This window comes from Mesoplodon densirostris, chromosome 3 (assembly GCF_025265405.1).
Source record: "Mesoplodon densirostris isolate mMesDen1 chromosome 3, mMesDen1 primary haplotype, whole genome shotgun sequence".
NCBI lineage: Eukaryota > Metazoa > Chordata > Mammalia > Artiodactyla > Ziphiidae > Mesoplodon > Mesoplodon densirostris.
In genome coordinates this window covers 133,638,581-133,659,304 of record NC_082663.1, presented here as the reverse complement: position 1 = coordinate 133,659,304, position 20,724 = coordinate 133,638,581, and the positions used below count along the sequence as shown (strand labels likewise).

The 20,724-nt window shown below is 40.6% G+C and overlaps 1 protein-coding gene and 1 pseudogene across 1 annotated transcript; one reads left to right on the top strand and one right to left on the bottom strand.

Annotated features, from left to right (window-relative positions):
* Window positions 1-663: 663 nt before the first annotated feature.
* Window positions 664-20,708, bottom strand: MFAP3 (microfibril associated protein 3). The gene is made up of 3 exons (XM_060093699.1): window positions 20,668-20,708; window positions 10,328-10,792; window positions 664-7,224 (listed from the first exon to the last, which is right to left on the bottom strand). The coding sequence occupies exons 2-3, from the start codon at window positions 10,626-10,628 to the stop codon at window positions 6,431-6,433; spliced, it is 1,095 nt and encodes a 364-aa protein (XP_059949682.1). The 5' UTR covers window positions 10,629-10,792; window positions 20,668-20,708; the 3' UTR covers window positions 664-6,430.
* On the top strand, window positions 13,331-14,046 carry LOC132485553 (large ribosomal subunit protein uL30-like; annotated as a pseudogene).
* Window positions 20,709-20,724: the final 16 nt, after the last annotated feature.

Here is a 20,724-nt window from a genome sequence, read left to right as displayed (position 1 = left end):
GATTATCCAGGCAGATGGAGCAACATATGTATATTTACATATATATTTCCTAATCAATAGGTTCCAGTGAAAAGATGAAAACTCAAGGACATGATTGGAATTTAAGGGGCTCTGAAGGAGTTTGATTCCTTAAAGAAAATTAGGACTATCGAGTTTTTTTTTTTAGCTGCAGATGATTTCAGGACAAAACGAATAGTACTACTGAATGATCAAACTTCCCTCCCTAAATTGGTAAATCTCCTCTTCCAAATTAGGCACTGCTAGCATTTCTTCTAAGAAACACATTTCTGGGGACAGCCAAAAAGAGCTTTGAAATCTTTTAACCTTATTCCCGGCCCCTGCCTGCTTCTCTGAGAGTCTCCCCTCACAGCCACACAGGTTTATTTCTTCTCTTTCTCCAACAGGCCAACCTTGTTGTTCCCTAGGAACTTTGTTATTGCTTGCTCATAGCAGGTGGCCAGTACATATCTGATAATGAATAAATAGGTTAAGATAAGCCAATTATGCCCCAGCAGAATCCCATAACTTGTCTGTCTGCTGTTTGAGCCACGTGTATTGGAGACTACATAAGTGATGGCTTGAAGATTTAACCTAAGATTTAATGCTTCTGATTCTTGCTTTGTTCATGCATGTGTGGACTGAAAAAAATGCACAACCTAAAAGTTGAGAATTATGTTTTATTCAGTGGACATACTGAGGAACTAAGCCTGGGAGGCGGCCTTTCAGATAGTTCTGAGGGACTGTTCTGAAGAGGTAAGGGAGTAGCCAGGATATACATGAATTTTTGCAACAAAAAACAGGTAGTCAGAACAGCAAAAGATTACTGTTAATTAAAGAAAAACCAGACATCTCAAGTTAATGAACTTACTACTTCTCTATGTATGGGAAGATGTAAGAGTCTGGGCTCATCGAAACCATTCCTTTGATGTGCTCCTTAACTATCTAGGCCGGTATCCTGTTTTTCTCCATCCTGAATCCCCTCAGGGTGCACAGTCAGGGCGGCTGTAGTGGCTGATGGCTTGATGGCTGCAACATCCTTTTTTAACTGATATGGTACGCAACATTCTTCATCCGTACATGTATCTTCAAGGAACATGGTTTGCAACTATATCCACCACACAACCACATTTTGCTCCTGTAATTCAAGTGAAGTTGACCTTGTTGCACATTACCAGTTGCCTACAACTTCCATTCTTCACTTTCTTAATAATAAAACACTTTGCTGCAATATGTCCAGTGAAAAAATATACAATTTCATCTTCCCAAGCTTTCTTACAGTTACTGCAGGTAGTCATGTAACCTAGTTCTGGAAGCTGTATAGTGGAAGTCAGGTGAGGCTTCTGGAAAGCTGTCGCCTTCTTGATAAAAAGGTACAGACTTTGACTACCTGTCTCCCTGCCTGGAAGGTAGACATGATGCTGAAGGGGAAGCAGCTGTCCTGTGTAGCAGGTGCCATCAGTGCTCTGCCCATAATCCCTTGACACTCACCATTGCTATATTCATCACAGGCTTCCTACTGAAAGCTCCTGTAACTCTAGCAGAGGGCTTCTGCTGGCTACAGGATCATGCTTAGCCTGTGTGTATGTATGTGGCAGTCAGAAGTGACAGAGAGTTAGTGACCCTGGAAGCAGCCCTCAATGACAGATGGAAGTTGGTGCATAAACATCTGTGCTCCTTGGCCTTCAGGTGGGACAACTTTGAGGCATGAGCTACAGACACTGAGGGCAGATAGAGTGCCCTGAGGTCCCCACAGGGACTGAACCCCTGCTGCCCACAGCAATAACCCACTCCTTAATGCACCCTGTATTGGCTTTCTTTTCCATCTCACTTCCCTACTCTCCTACCCTCCTGGGTTCACCTTACAAATAAACTGCTTGCACATGAATTCTTGTCTCAGGGACTCCTGGGGGAACCGAATCTAAGACATCTTGCAACTCTGCAGATGAAGGCCACATGCTAAGGGCAGAAAGGAATCTAGAAGTCCTTTGATGAAAAAGACTTGAATGGAGCCCCTGATGCCAAACTTGGGCCCCTGCATCAGCCTCAGACTGACTTTCTCTGGACTTCTTGTTATTTGAGAAAAATAAACCTCTTATTTGGGTAGGCCACCACAATCGGGTTTCCATGGCATGCAACCAAATGCAGTTGTAACTGGGAGAGATCTGGAGGAAGTTTTAGTTGAGTCCAAATGCAACCAGTCATCAGCTGGACATGGCTGCTAACAAAGCCAACACCATGGCTACGTGATTACCAGCCCCTCACACTATATTGCACGTTACAGCTTGCACAGTGTTCGCGTACATGTCACTATATTTAATGCTCACATTTTGTGAGGTAGGTGTTATCAACTCCACTTTACTTAAGTCCAGAGAGGCTGAGTTCCAACGTTACACGGCTAGTTGGTAGAGTCAGGATTCCAAGTCCAGTGATCTTTTGCCACAGGGAGACAGGGGTTGGTGTTCATTCTAAGGAGTTTGTGGCAATTAAGTAATGAGTTGCACCTCTACTTGTTCTCTTTGTCTGTCTCCTGAGATCCTGTGCTTTTCCATGCCTGCTTTCACTCCCATGGGACTGCAGACATTTGCTTCTACCACTGCTATTCCTCCCAATGCCACACCTCATCACAAACTTTACAAGCTAATCAGATTCCCTAAAACATGTGCTAAGTCTTCCTATCTCTAGGCTTTGCTCAAGCTCTGCCTTTCCTAGGAATACTTTACCTCAGAAGTGGGAAACTGCTGTATTTAGGCCTAGTGAGGATGGTCTGGTAACTGCATTCTCAGGGTAAACTGTGGGCAGGACACCCATCTCAGTATGGCTTATAGCACCAAAAACATATAGATGCTTAGTAAATATTTGTAAAATTCAAATGGGTAGCCATAGTAGAAACCAAATAGACTTCAAATTTTCTCCTGCTAAAAATCATTAACATCAAATTCCATGACACATAAAAATGAATGTATCTCTATAGAAGACTTCAGACAAATGAAATATACTCTATTGAACATTTAATACATTACATTCAAGTACTTTTTTTAAAAAAAGGACAAAATTATAATGTAAGTATTCATTAACATGGTAACCATTTAAACATCATCTGAACCATATTAAACAACTCATCTACTTTTATGAAATGTGTTGAGAACCTAGGAGTTTATGCATAAGGCTTAGCACTTTTAATATTGCTGGCCTAGGTGACAAAAGACTGTGTTCTCTTAATGGTGATTCAGGAAATCTGATATACTTTTGTTACTGTAGCTGGTGTGCGGAGGCCAGGCTAGCACCCATGACTGGCCGGGCCCTGGAAAACAAGCATTCACACTCCCATGCTGCTCTGTGACACAGAATACAAAGTCTGATTTACACTGAAACTACACGCAGGGCATGGAGAGGACTGTGCCAAGGGGTTCACTGTGGCTGGAGGACAAAAGGGAAGCTGGGTATTTCGACTTTAAAATATGTGGTAAGTGAGGTGAAGAAGCCGGGAGCCTTCTCACAACCATTCCAGGTCAGCAACTCTCAAGATATTTATATCAAGGTAGTTGGTAGGAAATATAAATGCTCACTGGGCCAGATTCAAGAACTAAACTATCAGAACAGATGCGACTTTGAGGACAGGCTTATCAAACTGCCTATAAACTAGTTGCGGTATCAGCTCAAAAGATGCCTGTCTGTCTGATTTCAGCAGGTAAGGAATCTCTAAAAATGTTCACATGTCTATTTTTGGTAAATTTATTTCACAAAGCCACCATTTCATAAGGACAGTAAGGTTCACTAAATCACAATACAAGACGAAATTTGTAAATGAGATGACAGAACTATTTCAAGTACAGTTTATTGAGTAAAGGCATTTTCACTAACCATAAAATTTAGCAAGACAGAAGGATAATTACACTACCACTATTGTCTAAAGACTGTTAGACTGGAATTTAAGTTCAAAAGGTTAGGGATTTTACAAAAAGATAACATGAGTATTAATAATATATGAAGAGTATTTGATTAGCTACAGAAAATGTTAGTGAGTATGGTTTTCTTCCTCTGAACAACTAGATTTAGAAAGTAATACCAGCTCCACTTAAATTTTGACCTACTTTAATTCCTTATCAGTGGCACCTTAACCTGGAATACTCAAAGTAATCCAGTTACTTTGGCCACCAAATTAAGTCACCATTACATTTCTAAAGTGATTTATCTAGGATACACTGGAGTAGCCTATACTTGTTATATAGTATTGTGCAAACTTATTTTTTTCCCAATATTTCTTGTATTTTTCCAAAGCCCTGTTTCTCAGGACTTTGATCATTAAATATGTCTACATTAAGGTCCCAAACGCCCATGTCTGTTATGAGAACATGTGGGGTAAATCCATTCTCTTTAATGTGACAAGCTACATTCTAAAAATGACCCCAAACCTGCTATATTGGGACAGGTTGCAAGGTGCTATCTAAAGATCTGAGGGACATTCAGGGGACAGACCTCAGACAAGGGATATTAAAATTTTTTACATTTTCAAGAGAAACATTCTGGGAAGGGAAAAAGTGTTCTACAATCTAGGGCATGTTCAAGAGCCCTTGCTCTCATAGCCAAATGTATGAAAACAGTGTTCTTTAAAGAAATGCAGGTCTATGAGCCAAGACAAGCTTTGGCTAAATGACGGGTAGCTTTTGTTTGGCTCTGGAAGTTTCCATGGAAACAGCCTGAGAGACAGAAAAGGCAGCATTATCATTATCTGTAATGCCATCTGATAAAACTGCACATCGATTCATTCATGCTATCCAGAGCAGATGTATTACTTCTGATAAGCCTTCACAAAGGAGAAAGGAGTTCTATCTGGTCACACTTCGAATTTCCTGCCTTCCTCCATTTGAAACCTTAAATTAAAATCCTGATAAAAACATTTCCCTCAGGAACCTCTGTTCAAGTAATGCTTCAGTAATCAGAAGCCAAATGAAGAAACGTGAAGCACATGGAGCTCCACTGCCAAGTTCTTAAAATTATATGATGCCAAGCTTACTGCAGCTGAAGAAATTATTCTGAAGAGTATGTACAATTCCATTATGTCAGATTTCAGCCAGGCAAGAAATACTGTCCTAAGTGTTTATTATACACAGTTGAATCAGGTGGCATCCCTCATAATTTTTCTCCCTCTTTATGTCTAGATCATCTGTATGTGTGTATATATATCCATCTGTATTAGTATCTATATATTTAATATAGTAACACACACCACACACCATTATCTAATCTTATTTCAGGTTAGTGCTTCTCGGAAAGACCACAAAAGCAGCCCTAGCTAAAAATTCTACACCTTAAGTACACAAAAATAAAAACCTCAATAATAAAATATAAACAAGATGAACAAGATAAGGAGGCATGCAACCTTTAGCACCATATTTAAGACCACAGAGGACAAGAGTGTTGTTGACAGAGGTCTAAAGAGGAATTCAACTGTGGGTTTTCTCCTGGAATGGGATCCCAAACACAGAACTATCTCATAGAGTCCAGTACTTTTAAACAGGGAAAGCCTGAGAAATTCTATGAACAGAAACGTCAAAATCCGTTAATTTACCAGACACAGATGATTTGACATTGTTTCTTATTCTAAAAACAATGAAGACATTATTCTTTAGGAACTAACTGTTCACTTTTGGAGAACAGTTGGGAAATCACTGCCGGCTCACTGAGCTAAATGATGTCTCAGTAAGTTAAAAAGACATAATACACTCCCACAAGTTCCAATTTACTCATGGAAAGTAGCTTACTAATGAGCAGTTAGCTCCCCGGTATCTGTATAACGATATAGACATGGGCTACACTGGAGATATTCAACCTAGCATATACAACTGTATGCTCCACCAGCAAGACATCTGAAAAACACCCACACCTCTATGCATAGCATTGGTGTGGGAATCCAAATCACAGAAAAAAGTTTCAGCTTGGTCCTTTCCATAAAAAGGGACTCAAAGTCTAGGGAAGTGTTTATTCAGAAATGGGCTGAAGATCTTGGTTTAAAGGTGGCAGGTAAGAAGTTAGAGGGCCAGAAATGACTTTAGATATCATCCAGTGCAAGTCCCTCATCTTGTTAGTGGGAAAACTGAGGCCTAAAGATAAGTGTCAGCCCTAACAATGGAAGAACCATGACCAGAAGAGAAGCCATGTAATTCTGGGTGTGGTACTTTCCCCATTACGCTGATGTTTCAGACCCCATTAAATCTCAACATGTGTCATTTAATCAAGCTCACGGTAAATGACTGAGAAAGATCAGAGAGGGAAAACACTGAATTTTTAGAAAGATTTTGGTAACAATTCATGTTCTGATGTGCTTAATATTAGCAAGGGGAAAGTCCTACTTATCTTTTGGTAAAAATGTTATTTCCTGCATGAAACAGGTTCCTTTTCTGAGAGCCATTTTTGTAGGTACTGTGGTAGCTCACAGCTGGCAGCTTTCATATGCCCCATCTTTGTAGTTAGAGTTCAATTCAGCAGATCCTGTATCATCAGGCGGGCTGAAATGACTGCTGTCTTGAGAATCTGTATCAATACTTTTGGTCTCTGACTGAAGGTGGACAGAAACCTGAACTGCTATCTCCTGGCCTTGTTCACTCAGGGAACCATCATCCGAATCTCCTCCTGGTGAATTACTCCGGCCCATCTCTGGGTTAATGACAAAGATGCCATCTTGAGCATTCAAGGCAGGTCTCTCTTTAATTCTTTCTCCCATGTCATCAGGGTCATCCACTCGCACAGCCTCAAACATCTCCTCTACAAAGGCCCGACAGTTTAGAATAAGCGGTGGCAGAGGGACGCTTCTTGCCAGTTCTTCAATATAACGAGCAAACTCCATGGTTTTAAACTGTGTGACTTTGGCGAGCTCCAGAGTCTTGGCTGAGGTGATGATGGGGATGCGTTTTGCGATCTCAAAGGCCTTCTGAAGTTTCTCTGCCCCTTCAGTTCGGAAGAATTCATTGATGGCTTTCTCGGTTTTACGAAGATGGCTGCTCATCATGCATAGCCGTGTGACATTCAAGATGAGAGTGATTGTAAAGGCAATCAGGCAAACAACCATGTAGTAGACACTCATGTCTCCCGAGGTGAAGATAACACGCAGGGTGACCGAGTAGGAGGCACGGATTGGAGAGGTGATAGAACATGTATAGAGCCCACGGTCAGCAAAGGCTACGTTGGTGATATTCAGGAAGTTATCAGAAACCAACCATTTTCCACCTGATAACCCAACAGAAATAAAAAATTACAACATAAAGAATACTATTACTAAATATGCCAACTGCCTTATCAATATTCCACCTCTTCACGAGAGTACTTTAAATCAACTCTTCTATTAGGTTCTGCTATTTCCTTAAAAGATGTAAGAAAGGGCAGACTTTTTATGTTCAGAGTCAGAATTTAAACAGCCTGAAACTTAAAAAAGGGAATCAAGATCTTCCTGACACTAATGATTATCATAACTACCTTTTCACTGCTAGATGTAAGAAGCCTTTCAGGGAGACAGGTGTGTCGACATAATGCTAAATGACTAAACTTAAAAAGAAATATTTATATGTGTGTGTGTGTCTATATCACAGTCTCTACCTAGACTTTCTCATAAACTAGAAGGATGTGCCTCGGAAATATAAAACAATGGTTATTTATAATGGGTTATGAGTAATTTTTACTTCCTTTTAAACTGTTTACTTTGAATAATGAACTTATTTATTTAAGACAAAAACTATTTTTAAAAAACCCTACCAACTTAATGCATTTGTTCAATTACTAACTGGCTAATCTGGCATGCCTTGCACATGTTAATTTGTCTTGTTAGAAAGGTTGGTTGATGATAATATCTTGTTTTTCTGGCAAGAGTAAATGAAGCACAAGCCAAAAGATATATTTCACAAGCGAGGCTCAGTGACCAGCTTGGGAGAGAGAAAAAAGTTGCCCTTAAGATGCCTAGGCTTGTTTTCAACCTAAAACATGCTGCCTCTCTTCCATACATGAAGGTATCTTCATTCAGGGAACGCGTATACAAAAGCACATGAGTATGAAAAACAAAGCACACTGACCACCCACCGTGATTCAACATCCTTTAATAACTTGAAAAAAAAAAAACAACTTGGCTCTGCCTGCACAATTCTCACCTTTGTGGTAAGTATTCAGTGTACTCTGTGCTTTAACTATGAAAGCCATTCAAAGATGGGATAGATGGGCTAATGTTCGGTGTAGGTATGAGTCCCAATGCCTAGAGGTGGTGTCCCAGAGGAGGCTGGGTGACTGCTTGTTAAGCACCATTTCAATGTCTATTCTTCCAGATCTCCTTCATCCCTGAGATTCTATGGTTTGGGATTATTTGGGCGGCACATCAATTAGTAAGTACTGTGGATTGTGCCCATTCTTTTTTTTTTTTTTTTTGCAGTACGTGGGCCTCTCACTGTTGTGGCCTCTCCTGTTGTGGAGCACAGGCTCCAGATGCGCAGGCTCAGCGGCCATGGCTCACGGGCCCAGCTGCTCCGTGGCATGTGGGATCCTCCCAGACCAGGGCACAAACCCGTGTCCCCTGCATCAGCAGGCGGACTCTCAACCACTGCGCCACCAGGGAAGCCCTGTGCCCATTCTTATCATCATCAAAATTTATCTAAATTCTATAGTTATATTTTTAGTAAAGTAAAAAGAGGAAAACGTAGCTATGAATATAGTCATTATTTTATAAACTTCTGTTCTATAAACTTGGAGCTATGAAAAGGATACCCTGTGAATCCATGGTATGATGAACTACATAGACTCCATTCATCAACCACTATAACCACAATCTAAACTCTCTAGCTCACTTGCTGATAATAGCTCAAGATTTATGAACCTTATACTAGACTAATATGCTCTTTAAACTCTTCTCACTTGAGATTCATAAAATTTAATTGTCCAGAGCTGCTGCTGAAAGCATCAATGACAGATGTTAGTGGTTTTAAAAGTAAGGGCAAAATAGGAAAATAAAACTGCCATTCCACTTGGCTGGTCTCATCCTAACCTAAGTTTTGTCTATACAGTCAGTCTGTAATAATCACATTGATTAATTCACACCTTAGATGGGTTTGTTAGGACCCTAGAGTCAAACGAGATAAGAGTCTAGTTCAGTGGATCCAAACAGGGAACCCCAAATCATGTTCAAAATACTTGTTCTGGGTGCCACTCTAGAGATTCTGATTTAATAGGTCTATATTCTTGAGAAGCTGTGTTCTTTCTAACATTCAAAATCTTCAATCCCTTGGCAGCCAGTTACTCAGTTTGTAGAAGGTTAAAATGTTTAGCGTATACTTTAGAAGGAAGCACCATCTGTCTCCTTTTCTGTTTTCCACTCTAATACGAATAGCCAAATATCCTTATATTCCAAGAGATTAGACTATCTTTCTAGCAAAAAATATAAAGGGGCCTTTTCTGAAAAGTGTAGCTTGTGAGGATCCCAGAATTTAATCTTTATCCCATTGATATTTCATGGAGATTTCTTCCTAAGGTGTTTTAACACAAGTAGTCTTAAAAAAAAAAATCTTTCTAACAGAACACTAATTAAAGGAAACTATTCTGATTAAGATGTATTTATGGGTTAATAAACAGCATAATCAAATAAAAACCTGTCAAAAAAGTAGACCTTGGTCACATTATTATGATGTTTGTGTGATTTTTTAAGACTGACAGACAAAAAAAATACAAGAGAAACTCTCCTGTTTTCAAGTAAATTAAGGTATAGAATAGAAAGGGCTTACAGAGTTCCTCCTCGGTGCCCTTCTGATTCTGAGGGACTTAAAGTTTTATGCACAGATCTTTATAACTATTTTAAAAAACATCCTGGATTTCCTCCAACATTTTTAGTAACTCATTTTGAGCAAAATATTTTTATTTATGACTCTAAGTCTAACCCAAATCCTTCTTGCTGTATTCACACAGGGCCAGCACACTGTACTACTCACATTACAGTCTAGGTGAATGGTGCCCCTGGAGTTGTGCAGCACGTAGCCTGCACAGCTGTACGCAGCAACCCTGATGGAGTCTACCTTGAATAAAGAAGGAAACCAGCTCACCAAGAGGAGAGAAAATAGCTCACCATCATTATGTGAACACCTTTTAATTTATAACTATTCTCTATTTATTTTCTTCTGGTTAACTAATTACCATTATTTTGCTTTTTCTGATAGGTATAATACTCCAGGCCTTCCAAAGTTTTAACTATTTACTGTAGTACCTCCTCTTAGAGATTTCTTGTTGAATATGCCTTAAAACCAAGAAGAAAGAAGTAATAGGAAATGAGTAACCTTGATTAATTATACTCTGGCATAGTTACCTCTGCCTCTGTTATCCAGCTGCTGTCCTTTTGAGTTGTACCAATAGACACCTTCACCTTCATAGTGGTCGACTGTGAGAAGACACTCAATTGAAACACTAGTTCCCTCTCTGGCTATGATGACATCATCACCTGAGTGGGAATCTGCTGAGAGTTCAAAACTTGGGAGAAATGATGCATTGGAAGAACTATGATTTGCTCCCAGCGGGGTCATTTGGTTGAAGCCTACATCTTCCAAAGCAAAAGCAGCTGGCACAGTAACACTCACCACTAAAGTGAATAAACAACAATGTGGCTTCATGGGAAAATGGGAGAAAATCTTGTTTAGAGTTGGAGAACTGAAAAGCTTCTATAACAAGAGCACGGTGGGTCATTGATTGCTTGGTATTGGAGTTTTCAAAAAAAGTGGTAGATCCAGGTAGGTTTTGAAGTCTTCAAGATTAAAAGAGATGAGTGGAGACCAACCTAAAAGAAAGCCAGATATAAAGTTTAACCAAGAAAGACTCATAATGGGGTGAAACTCTATGTCCTAAAAATAAACAGATGTGAAACTGATTAGAATAATTGGCATCAACATTAGGGAGTGAAATAGAACACCACCTAAAAATCCCAACAGAATCGGTAGAAAGAGCACTGAACTGGGAAACGGCAGACCTAGATTCTGGTACTAGCTTTGCTACTAACTAGCTGTAGGTCCTTGGCAAGTAGCTGGGCTTGTTCCCTCGTGTGTCAAATGAGGGACTGGATGAGACAATCCCTAAGGGCCCTTCTAGTTCTGAAATGCTGTGATTCTATTTCACTCTGACAAACTCCAAGCAACAGGGAGCCAATGAAGGTTAAAATATTTAGCTTAATGATCTTTTATTCCAACCTGCACCATTACTAAATGCTGTTATATCAATAATTTAAATCAACTGGTACATTATAATCATAACCATGGAGCTCAAAATTTGAGTAATTCAAGTACACAGACATATAAGATATAAATAATACAGGGCTACCTGAAGTAGTTTTTTTGTTTTAACATTAGAAAGAAAACTGCACTACTACATGTACATAAATAGTTACTGACTTCTGAGGCTATAGAACCTCCCTCTTGGGCAAGAATGTAAGACAAAAGAATTTTCCTTTAATAATTTCTTCAATATCAAGAAACAAAATTCAGTATATTTAAGTTTGTAAGAATACCAGATTTCTAGCTCAAAGTCTATAAAATTATCTAAGGGAGGAACTGACACTTTAAATGTCTAGTTGGTAGAAATACAGATGTAAACTACAGGGAAAGATTGTCAGACACATTTAAAAGAAGAGTAAAATATCATAAATAAAAGCAAAATGATATCCCAGTCTAAGAATCTGTGTGATTATGATGAACTTCCTGGTAATTTAATTCCTCTTTTAAAATCAGACTCTTTAAAAAATTTTATTTATTTTACTTATTTATTTTTGGCTGTGTTGGGTCTTTGTTGCTGCACACGGGCTTTCTCTAGTTGCGGTGAGCGGGGGCTACTCTCCGTTGCGGTGCATGGGCTTCAGTAGTTGTGGCATGTGGGCTCAGCAGTTGTGTCTCGTGGGCTCCAGAGCGCAGTCTCAGTAGTTGTGGTGCACAGGCTTAGTTGCCCTGCGGCATGTGGGATCTCCCCAGACCAGGGCTCGAACCTATGTCCCCTACATTGGCAGGCGGATTCTTAACCACTGTGCCACCAGGGAAGCCCCTAAAATCACTGACTCTTAAAGAAATATTTCAAATTCTATTTCTATAAAACATGGGATGAAACACCTAGCTTTATTTCTTATAAGGGCCCAAAATAATTAGTTTTGGAAATGACATTTACTCCCCTGTATACTCACGTGAAAGCTGCTTGATTATACAACATAAAAATCAACTGGGGGCTTCCCTGGTGGCGCAGTGGTTGAGAGTCTGCCTGCAGATGCGGGGGACGTGGGTTTGTGCCCCAGTCCAGGAAGATCCCACATGCCGCGGAGCGGCTGGGCCCGTGAGCCATGGCCGCTGCGCCTGCGCGTCTGGAGCCTGTGCTCCGCAACGGGAGAGGCCACAACAGTGAGAGGCCCGCGTACCGCAAAAAAAAAAACAACTGATCATTGTATTTTGCCATTAAACTACTCAAAGTCTAAATTACATTAAGTTGTAAATATTATTTAATCTTCATTAGACCTTGAAAGGATGGTTGGATGATGACAATAATTTTCTCTTTCAAATTTAAGTATGGACTATTTAGAGTAAAACAAAGAACTTCAGAGTTTGCTATACATAAATAAACACATGTGCTTGTTTCCATTTCTTTCCAAAACCCCACTAAAATGACACTAAAGGAAACAAAGCACTTAGGCATTGGAGGGGGTAATAGAAGTGATCTGATCTAACCTCTTCACAGTGACGTGCTCTTTAACAGCATACTATAAGTTAGCAGGAGAATCCTGGTCTCTATTAGGAGGGAGTGGAGGGTGGAAACAATGGAAATAACATTTATTAAATGACTGAAGTAAGCCAGGTACTATGCTAGGGCTTGATATATGTAAGCTCCCAACTTTTTCACTACAATTGGCAGATGTGATTTTTGTCCTTTATTCTAGACTCGTGGTTCTCAACAGTGACAGGAAATGAGTGAGCTGAAAAAGCGCTCCAAGTTTTCCCCAGGACTTCCATAACGAGTACCTGTGGCTTCATCCAAGTTGGCATTTCCCAAATTTCATTCATTTCTTCTACCGTTATGATTTTTTTTTTGCTATATCCATGAACCAAATTATTATTATTTATGTTTTTCTTTAAAAACTCATTTTTCTTTCATACATTTATGTTAAAAGCAAAGTCTGTATCACATCTGTAGATAAAAGTAACTGTACACATAAGCACAATGCAAACAAAGTCATGTTATTAACTTCTAGAGGTACTGCCATCTGTTGAAGGCTCTGAGCTGGAGGCCTGTTCTCTTTGTGGAGAAAACAAAAACAAAACAAAACAGCTCTTTCCTGGCTGGAACCATGGAGAGTGCAGAAGAGAAGAAAAAGAAGGTTCCTGCTGTGCCAGAAACCCTTAAGAAAAAGTGAAAGAATTTCGCAGAGCTTAAGATCTGAGGAAGAAATTTCCCCAAAAGATGCTTCGAAAGGCAAGGAGGAAGCTTATCTATGAAAAAGCTAAGCACTATCACAGGGAATACCGGCAGATGTACAGAACTGAAATTCGAATGGCTGGGATGGCCAGAAAAGCTGGCAACTTCCACGTACCCGCGGAACCCAAATTGGCATTTGTCATCAGGATCAGAGGTATCAATGGTGTGAGCCCAAAGGTTCGAAAGGTGTTGCAGCTTCTTCGCCTCTGTCAGATTTTCAATGGCACCTTTGTGAAGCACGACAAGGCTTCAATTAACATGCTGAGAACTGTGGTTTACCTGAAGTCAGTAAATGAACTGATCTACAAGCGTAGTTATGGCAAAATCAACAAGAAGCAAATTGCCCTGACGGATAAGGTGTTGATTGCTCGATCTCTTGGCAAATACGGTATTATCTGCACGGAGGATCTGATTCATGAGATCTATACTGTTGGAAAACGTTTCAAAGAAGCAAACAACTTCCTGTGGCCCTTCAAATTGTCTTCTCCACGAGGTGGAATGAAGAAAAAGACCACCCATTTTGTAGAAGGTGGAGATGCTGGCAACAGGGAAGACCAGATCAACAGGCTTATTAGAAGGATGAATTAAGGTATCTACCACGATTATTTTTGTAATTTGGTCAGTTAATAAACAGTGACTGATTTCAAACTGAAAAAAACAAAACAAACCTCCCAGAACTCCACTTTACTCTAATACCACCTCATTTCTTATTCTGCCATTCCTTTGCTCCCCACCGCTTCCTACTACAGAGTTTAGAACCTACTATTTTAGACCAGAGGTATACATTTTAATCTATTCAACTGTGTCTACTGAGCACCTACTTTGTGCCAACCTACTCTACCACAGACACTGTCTCTGCCTTCATGGAGCTCAGTCGGGTAGAGGACATAGACACTAAGTACATACAAAACACACTAAATGCTACCCAAGGGAAAGTACAGAATGCTACAGGAGCACCCAACATGGAGAGCTAACCATGTCGCAGAAAGCCTCCCTGAGAAAGTAAGGTGTGCAATAGGACCTGAGGATAAATGGGAATCGAGAACGCAAGAGAGCCATCTAGGTAAAGGGACAGGGGGCAGGGAAAAAGCAGAGGGGTCACCAGTTAGAAGGTGTTCAGGAAAAAGAGCTACAAGTTGTGGCCAGAGAGTAATGGGTGATTCCTGATTCTGGAGGGGAGCAGTTTTGACCAACAGCAAAACTGGAGGTAGACTTTGGGAACTGGAGTGGCAGGTTGAAGTGAGTGAAAGAGATAATTGTCCAAGGTGAAGCAGTCAAAGAACTGAGAGGCTCAAAAGTGGGGTACATCATGTAAGGGGTGCTGATGTCCCCCCAGGATCAAGGCAGCTAAGGTAGAAGACACTGGAAATAGAAGAAATGGACTCACTCTCCCTGCTCTGAGATCAGGAGCTTCAGGGGAATGAACAGCCTCCACATGACAGCCTCCACGTGACAGGGCTGTGGGGCAATAGTGTCCTGGCATGTTACTGCTGTATGTAATCCCTTCTTCATGCAGCTTCCCTGAGCCTCCTCTCAAGGCCTGGCTCTTCTGCCCACATGGATCCAGAGTATACCTGGATGCAGGATGGCTATTCCCTGACCTCTGTAGCCCTCACCATTACACTACTCACCTGGGGGTGGTATATGCTGCTCTGTACTACCAGGCAGTCTACACCATCTCACCTATGAGCCCTTTAAGCACAGGGACTGTATTTTTTTGATGCTATGTTTCGTAACTCGCACATGTTCAATAAATACTTACTGACAGAGAATAGTTTGAATATAATCAAGTATGTTATGGATCTTTGTAAATTGAAGAATGTTATACGACAGGGATCATAATTATTCAGGCCCACATGCATTTACTAGCACTTGTTATATTCTCTGAGACAAAAAGAACCAATGTTGTAATCTCGAAAGATCATGAAGGCATAATGCCTAAATGCATTCCTTGAACCAACCACTGACCCTCAAAGTCTTCATTTACCATCTAGTCCTAGGAGGTAATGGTGGGAATAAAAGGTTACCAAGTCCAGAGCTTCCAAACCAGGCTGAATATCACAATCACCTAGAGAACTTTTTAAAAATATAGATTACTGGGTTCCACCCCAGACCTACTGACCTGGTGAATAAGAACCTCTGGGTTTGGACCTTGGAATTCATGGTTTTTAATTAGCTCCTTGGGTGATTCTGAGGCAGAGGGTCCATTAGCAACCACTAATATACTTCCTCATTTCCTCTACAACAGCCCTGCTCCAGACTGTCTGAACACTTCCAATACGAGAGAACTATTACTCACATTACATTCTGGATTGTTTACCCTGGAACATCATACTTGCTGGCCTCTGATAAAGGCAGGGTAGCAGAGAAGTTCAGAGTACCCACTCTGGAACCAGGTTTCCTGGGCTCGAATCCTGGCTCTGACTCTAACCAGCCTTACGACTTTTGTTAATGATTTAATCTCTCTGTGCCTCAGTCCCCCCATCTTTAAAACAGGGAAAATAATAGCATCTATGTTCACAGGACTATTGCAAGGTCTGAATGAGACAGTATATAAAAAACACAGAGTCTGGTAATAGTAATCACTGAATAAGCACTAGATATTATTATTGTTGATTGGTCTTTCAGGTGCTAAAATCTACACCTTCCAGCAAAGCCATTATTTAAGATAAATAAAACACTTTTACTTGGAATACCATGCAACCATTTAAAAATCATGGAGGGGGGAGGGGAAACACCACTTGGTAATTTCAGTCTTTAAATTTCACACTACTCTTTTTCTCATTGCAAATAAATATTTTACAATGATATGGATCAAACAGGAATTGTAAACTGACCTCGGAGCCCAACCATTACATTACATTGTTTTTAATGTGCCCTGAGCTTGTGGTAGAGAGCTTTTGTTGTGATCTACCTAGCCTGTGTTTCCCTTTTTGGAGCCCTGCCTTCTTGGGCCCAGGAGGAAGTCAACCCACTGGCTAAGAAGAATCTTGTTCTTGGAATTTGGATTGAGACACTGTGGGTTAGGGCCATCTGAGGAAGAGAAGCATTATAGGGAGCTGAGGCAATCAGGCTAGAGAAAGGACAACAGGGGTGGAGAAGGGAAAGAGAGAGGAGACAGGAGATAGGGGCTGCTGGTGGTGGGAAGAGCTGCAGAGGGGAAGAGAAAGAGGGACTCACACATGCTGCTCCGGCTCCTGACAGAATTCTACTTCCTGGCTTCAATATGACTTTTTCTTTTTTTTGAGAAATAAACATCTTGGAGATACGGGGATATATGTATATGTATAGTTGATTCATTTTGTTATACAGAAGAAACTAACACACTATTGTAAAGCAATTATACTCCAATAATGATGTTAAAAAAAGAAATAAACATTTTATCTAATTTTATTCAAAATTAAAACCACAAAAATGAAGGCTGACTGTGCAAACAATTAAGGAAATGGAGAAATGGTCAGGCGGGAGAAAATAGACTGAGTTCAGCAAAACCTGGAAGGCAGGGGCAGAGACAGCTAACTATATACAAGAGAAGTACTGAAGAGAAGTGTAATTGTGCTATGAAAACAAAAGAGAAAGGAGGACTTCATGAATTTTAGAAATGCGACTCACTTAAAAGTTTTGGGCTTTGCATAATATCATGCCTGCTATTCTCAATGGAGCAGCTGACATTTGGAGGCTAAGAAGAAAGAGTTCAAAAAGGAAAATCAAAGTGCCACCTTCCTGTAAACAGTTAAAAAGGGCTATGCTATGCTTGTGGATGAAGTTACTTGGTAGAATGTTTTATTACCTTTCTTCAGCATGAATAGGATAACTGAAAAGTGTGATATTTAAGTTTAATCTAACTCCTTTTTCATCTTTCAGATACAGTAAAATGTTAGCTTTTCTAGGATCATGAATAATCAGAAATGTAGATGATTTTACCCTCCAGAATCATTCTGGATATTGGCTATATCATTAAAAAAGAAAAAGAAAGAAAGAAAAGAAAAGCGCCTAAGCTATCATCCCTAACAGATTGCCTTGTTGCTGTTCCTGCCAAATTCTGAGAGAAGAAATATTTTCATTCTCTTCCAATTCTCAACAGAAGTAAATAAGGAAGTAATGTGGCTACCTTCCATTCTTGTGGCTCAATATTAAGTTGGCTGAGGAAACAGCTGTTTGCAGAAATAGTTCTGGGATAATTCAAAGGAAGGAAAAACACTGATGCCCAGATGGTATTGGTTTTTGCTCCAAGTATACTGGGATATTAACGGTTCATTCTCCACAGTTAACTGCGTTCTAGCCTGTATTTACAGCTTATCCACTCTCCTCAGCCTGCACTGTTACACTTGAAAAATGGAGAAGCTCCCTACACGAGGCACACAAATGGTCAGAGTGGCATTCTGACTTGGCAAAGGGGAGAAAAAGGAAATGAAGAGCAGACTGTTACCACTCCTCTATCCTTTCAGAGAACAAATGTAAAGCTGTTGTGCTTATACTCGACCACTATAGATAACATAAAAAGGTTAGTAATACGCAAACAGAAATCATCATTTTAAGGGCCATTTTCCAAAAAGTTTCTGAATAGTCCTTATGCTCCCAACAGTATCTTAGAGCCATCACACACCTCATCACTGGCCTTTGGGCACTTGGCTCAAATGTCAGCATATTTTCTGGCACACTGAGGAACACCTTCTGTATTTGCTGAAGCTGTGCTTCAAACCATGGTCATTTGTTATGCCCTTGACTTTGATCATTTTTGCCATAAGCATTTGCTTATGAAGCTACACAAAGACATTGATATGACAAGCTTAGACTTATGATCTCCTTGCCCATTTTTTTCTCTATAGTCTGAACCTCACCCTGCCCCCCCGACCCTCCCAGTATCTCAAACTCAGTATAACTAAAAAAGAACTCCTCACTCTCACGCTCAGATCTACCTGTCCAGTATATACATAGTTTGAATAATAGCCACACAATACAATTCTTCCAGTTTTGCAAGATCAAAGTTACAGTATCATCATGGCTATGTGGTCAGGAGCATGGACTCTGGCGTTAGAGTGCCTGATGTGGGACTTCCCTGGTGGTGCAGTGGTTAAGAATCTGCCTGCCAATGCAGGGAACACCAGTTCGAGCCCTGGTCCGGGAGGATCTCACGTGCCTCGGAGCAACTAAGCCCGTGCACCACAACTACTGAGCACTCCAGAGCCTGCGAGCCACAACTACTGAAGCCTGCACGCCTAGAGCCTGTGCTCCGCAACAAGAGAAGCCACCACAATGAGAAGCCCGTGCACTGCAACGAAGAGTAGCCTCGCTAACTGCAACTACAGAAAGCCTGCGCGCAGCAACGAAGACCCCACACAGCCAAAAATAAATAAATAAAATAAATTTATTTTAAAAAATAAAAATGCAGATTTCCTGGGCATCTGCATCTTTGCTGTGCATGTAGTTTTAATGACTTACAAATCAAGCCCATGTATCTTTTGATTTTCAAAACCTTACTGTAAATCAGCGATTCTCAAAGTGTGGTGCAGCGGCCTCTGGGGGTCCCTGAGACTTTTTCAAAATGATTTTCGTATTAATACTAGAAAATTATTTGCTCTTTTCACTCTCATTCTCACACAATATGGTGCAGTTTTCCAGAGGCTACATAATGAATGCTATCACAAGAGAGTGAATGCGGAAGGAGATATGAGAATCTAGTTGTCTTCTATTAAGCCAGATACTAAAAAAAAAAAACTTATAACAATATAAAACAATGTCATTCTTTTCAATAATTTTTTTTGGAAAATATTCTTCATAGAAATGCTATTTATGTTAACATGTAATGAATGTATCATTTTAAATAAATTAACAATTTTTGAAAAGCTGTTTTGATATATAAAATGGCATACTGAGGAACTCTGGGAGAGGGAGGGTGTCAGGGAGTGCTGGGTGAGGGTGGGTATGAGGGAACTCTGGGCGAGGGAAGGGGTGAGGGGAAAAATGGCATATTGATAGATATAAGCACACAAACAAAAACTCTTTGACGTTCTCAATAAGTTTTAAAAGTGTCAAGGGATACTAAGACCAAAAAGTTTGAACACTTTCTATTATAATTATTATCAGCAGTATTTTAAGGATAAGACAGTTAAGTGGCTTACCAAGATTCTATTCTTAAACCTCCAATTTTATGCATTTCCATTACAACAGAAAATCAGAGGAAAACACCTATTTTATACTTAAAGTGTTCTTGTTTTTTGGGGAATAGGCGTTTTTAACATGCTCCCAGGTGATACTGATGCCCCTAAATTTAGAGAAGCACCATCAAAGCAAAGGAAACCATCTAAAGAGTTTTAGGAAGTGACAATTATTATGTATAGACATTAAAATGATCATTCTGAAAGCATTAAGTGGGGTTGGAAGACGTGGGTTCTTAAAAGGCCAGGTGCCTTCACCTCTCCGGAACTTAGTTTTTCACATCTCTACAGGGAGGGTGTCTCTAATGCTTTTCTGGCTGTCAGTTTGGGTTTCATGCATTCCACTGTCCAAGGGCAACTGAAGAGGTGCATCTTTCTGATGAAGGGTCAGGAGTAACCTAAAGTCATAAATCACAGCATGTCACTCTTGGGCACAGAAGCCTTCAGTGCTTTTCCATTGCTTTCCAAATAAAAGTCAAAATCCTTGTCCTGGCTCACAGCCCCTACAAGGGTTGGCCAGTTTAAGTCTCTGGACTCATCTTCCTCTTTTTGCTCCACGCACAGTAGCCTTTTTCCTCTTCCTTGTTCTGGCTCGGTTTGTTCCCACAATAAGGCGTTTGCACTTGCTATTCCTTCTGCTTCTAATACTCTTCACCAGATCTTCAAAAGGTTTACTCCCTCGCTTCGTTCCGTCACTTTATTCTGTTTAATTTTCTTTAAAGCACTCACTACCGTCTTAGATAATCGTGTTTGTTTGTTGACCTGTTTATAGTCGGTCTCCTCCGCCAGGCTGTCAACTACTTGTGAGCAAAGCCACAGTCGCTCGTAAACCAGTGTGTCCCAAACGCCCCGAGGAGCGCCTGGCAGGTATGTGGAGCTCCGTAAATATATGACTGCAGCCCAGGGCAGGCTTGCAAAGGGCAGCGGATACCCCACCCTCCTTCACGTCGTACCCCAACCCACCGCTCAAATCCACGCCTCGGCATTGCTAGTAACCCACCCCCACCCCACCCCAGCCCTCGACAACTACCGCGAACTAGCCCTCACTCACCAGACCCTGGCCGAGCTCCTTCCGGCTGGACCGGCTGCTTGACCCGGAAGTTCTCTC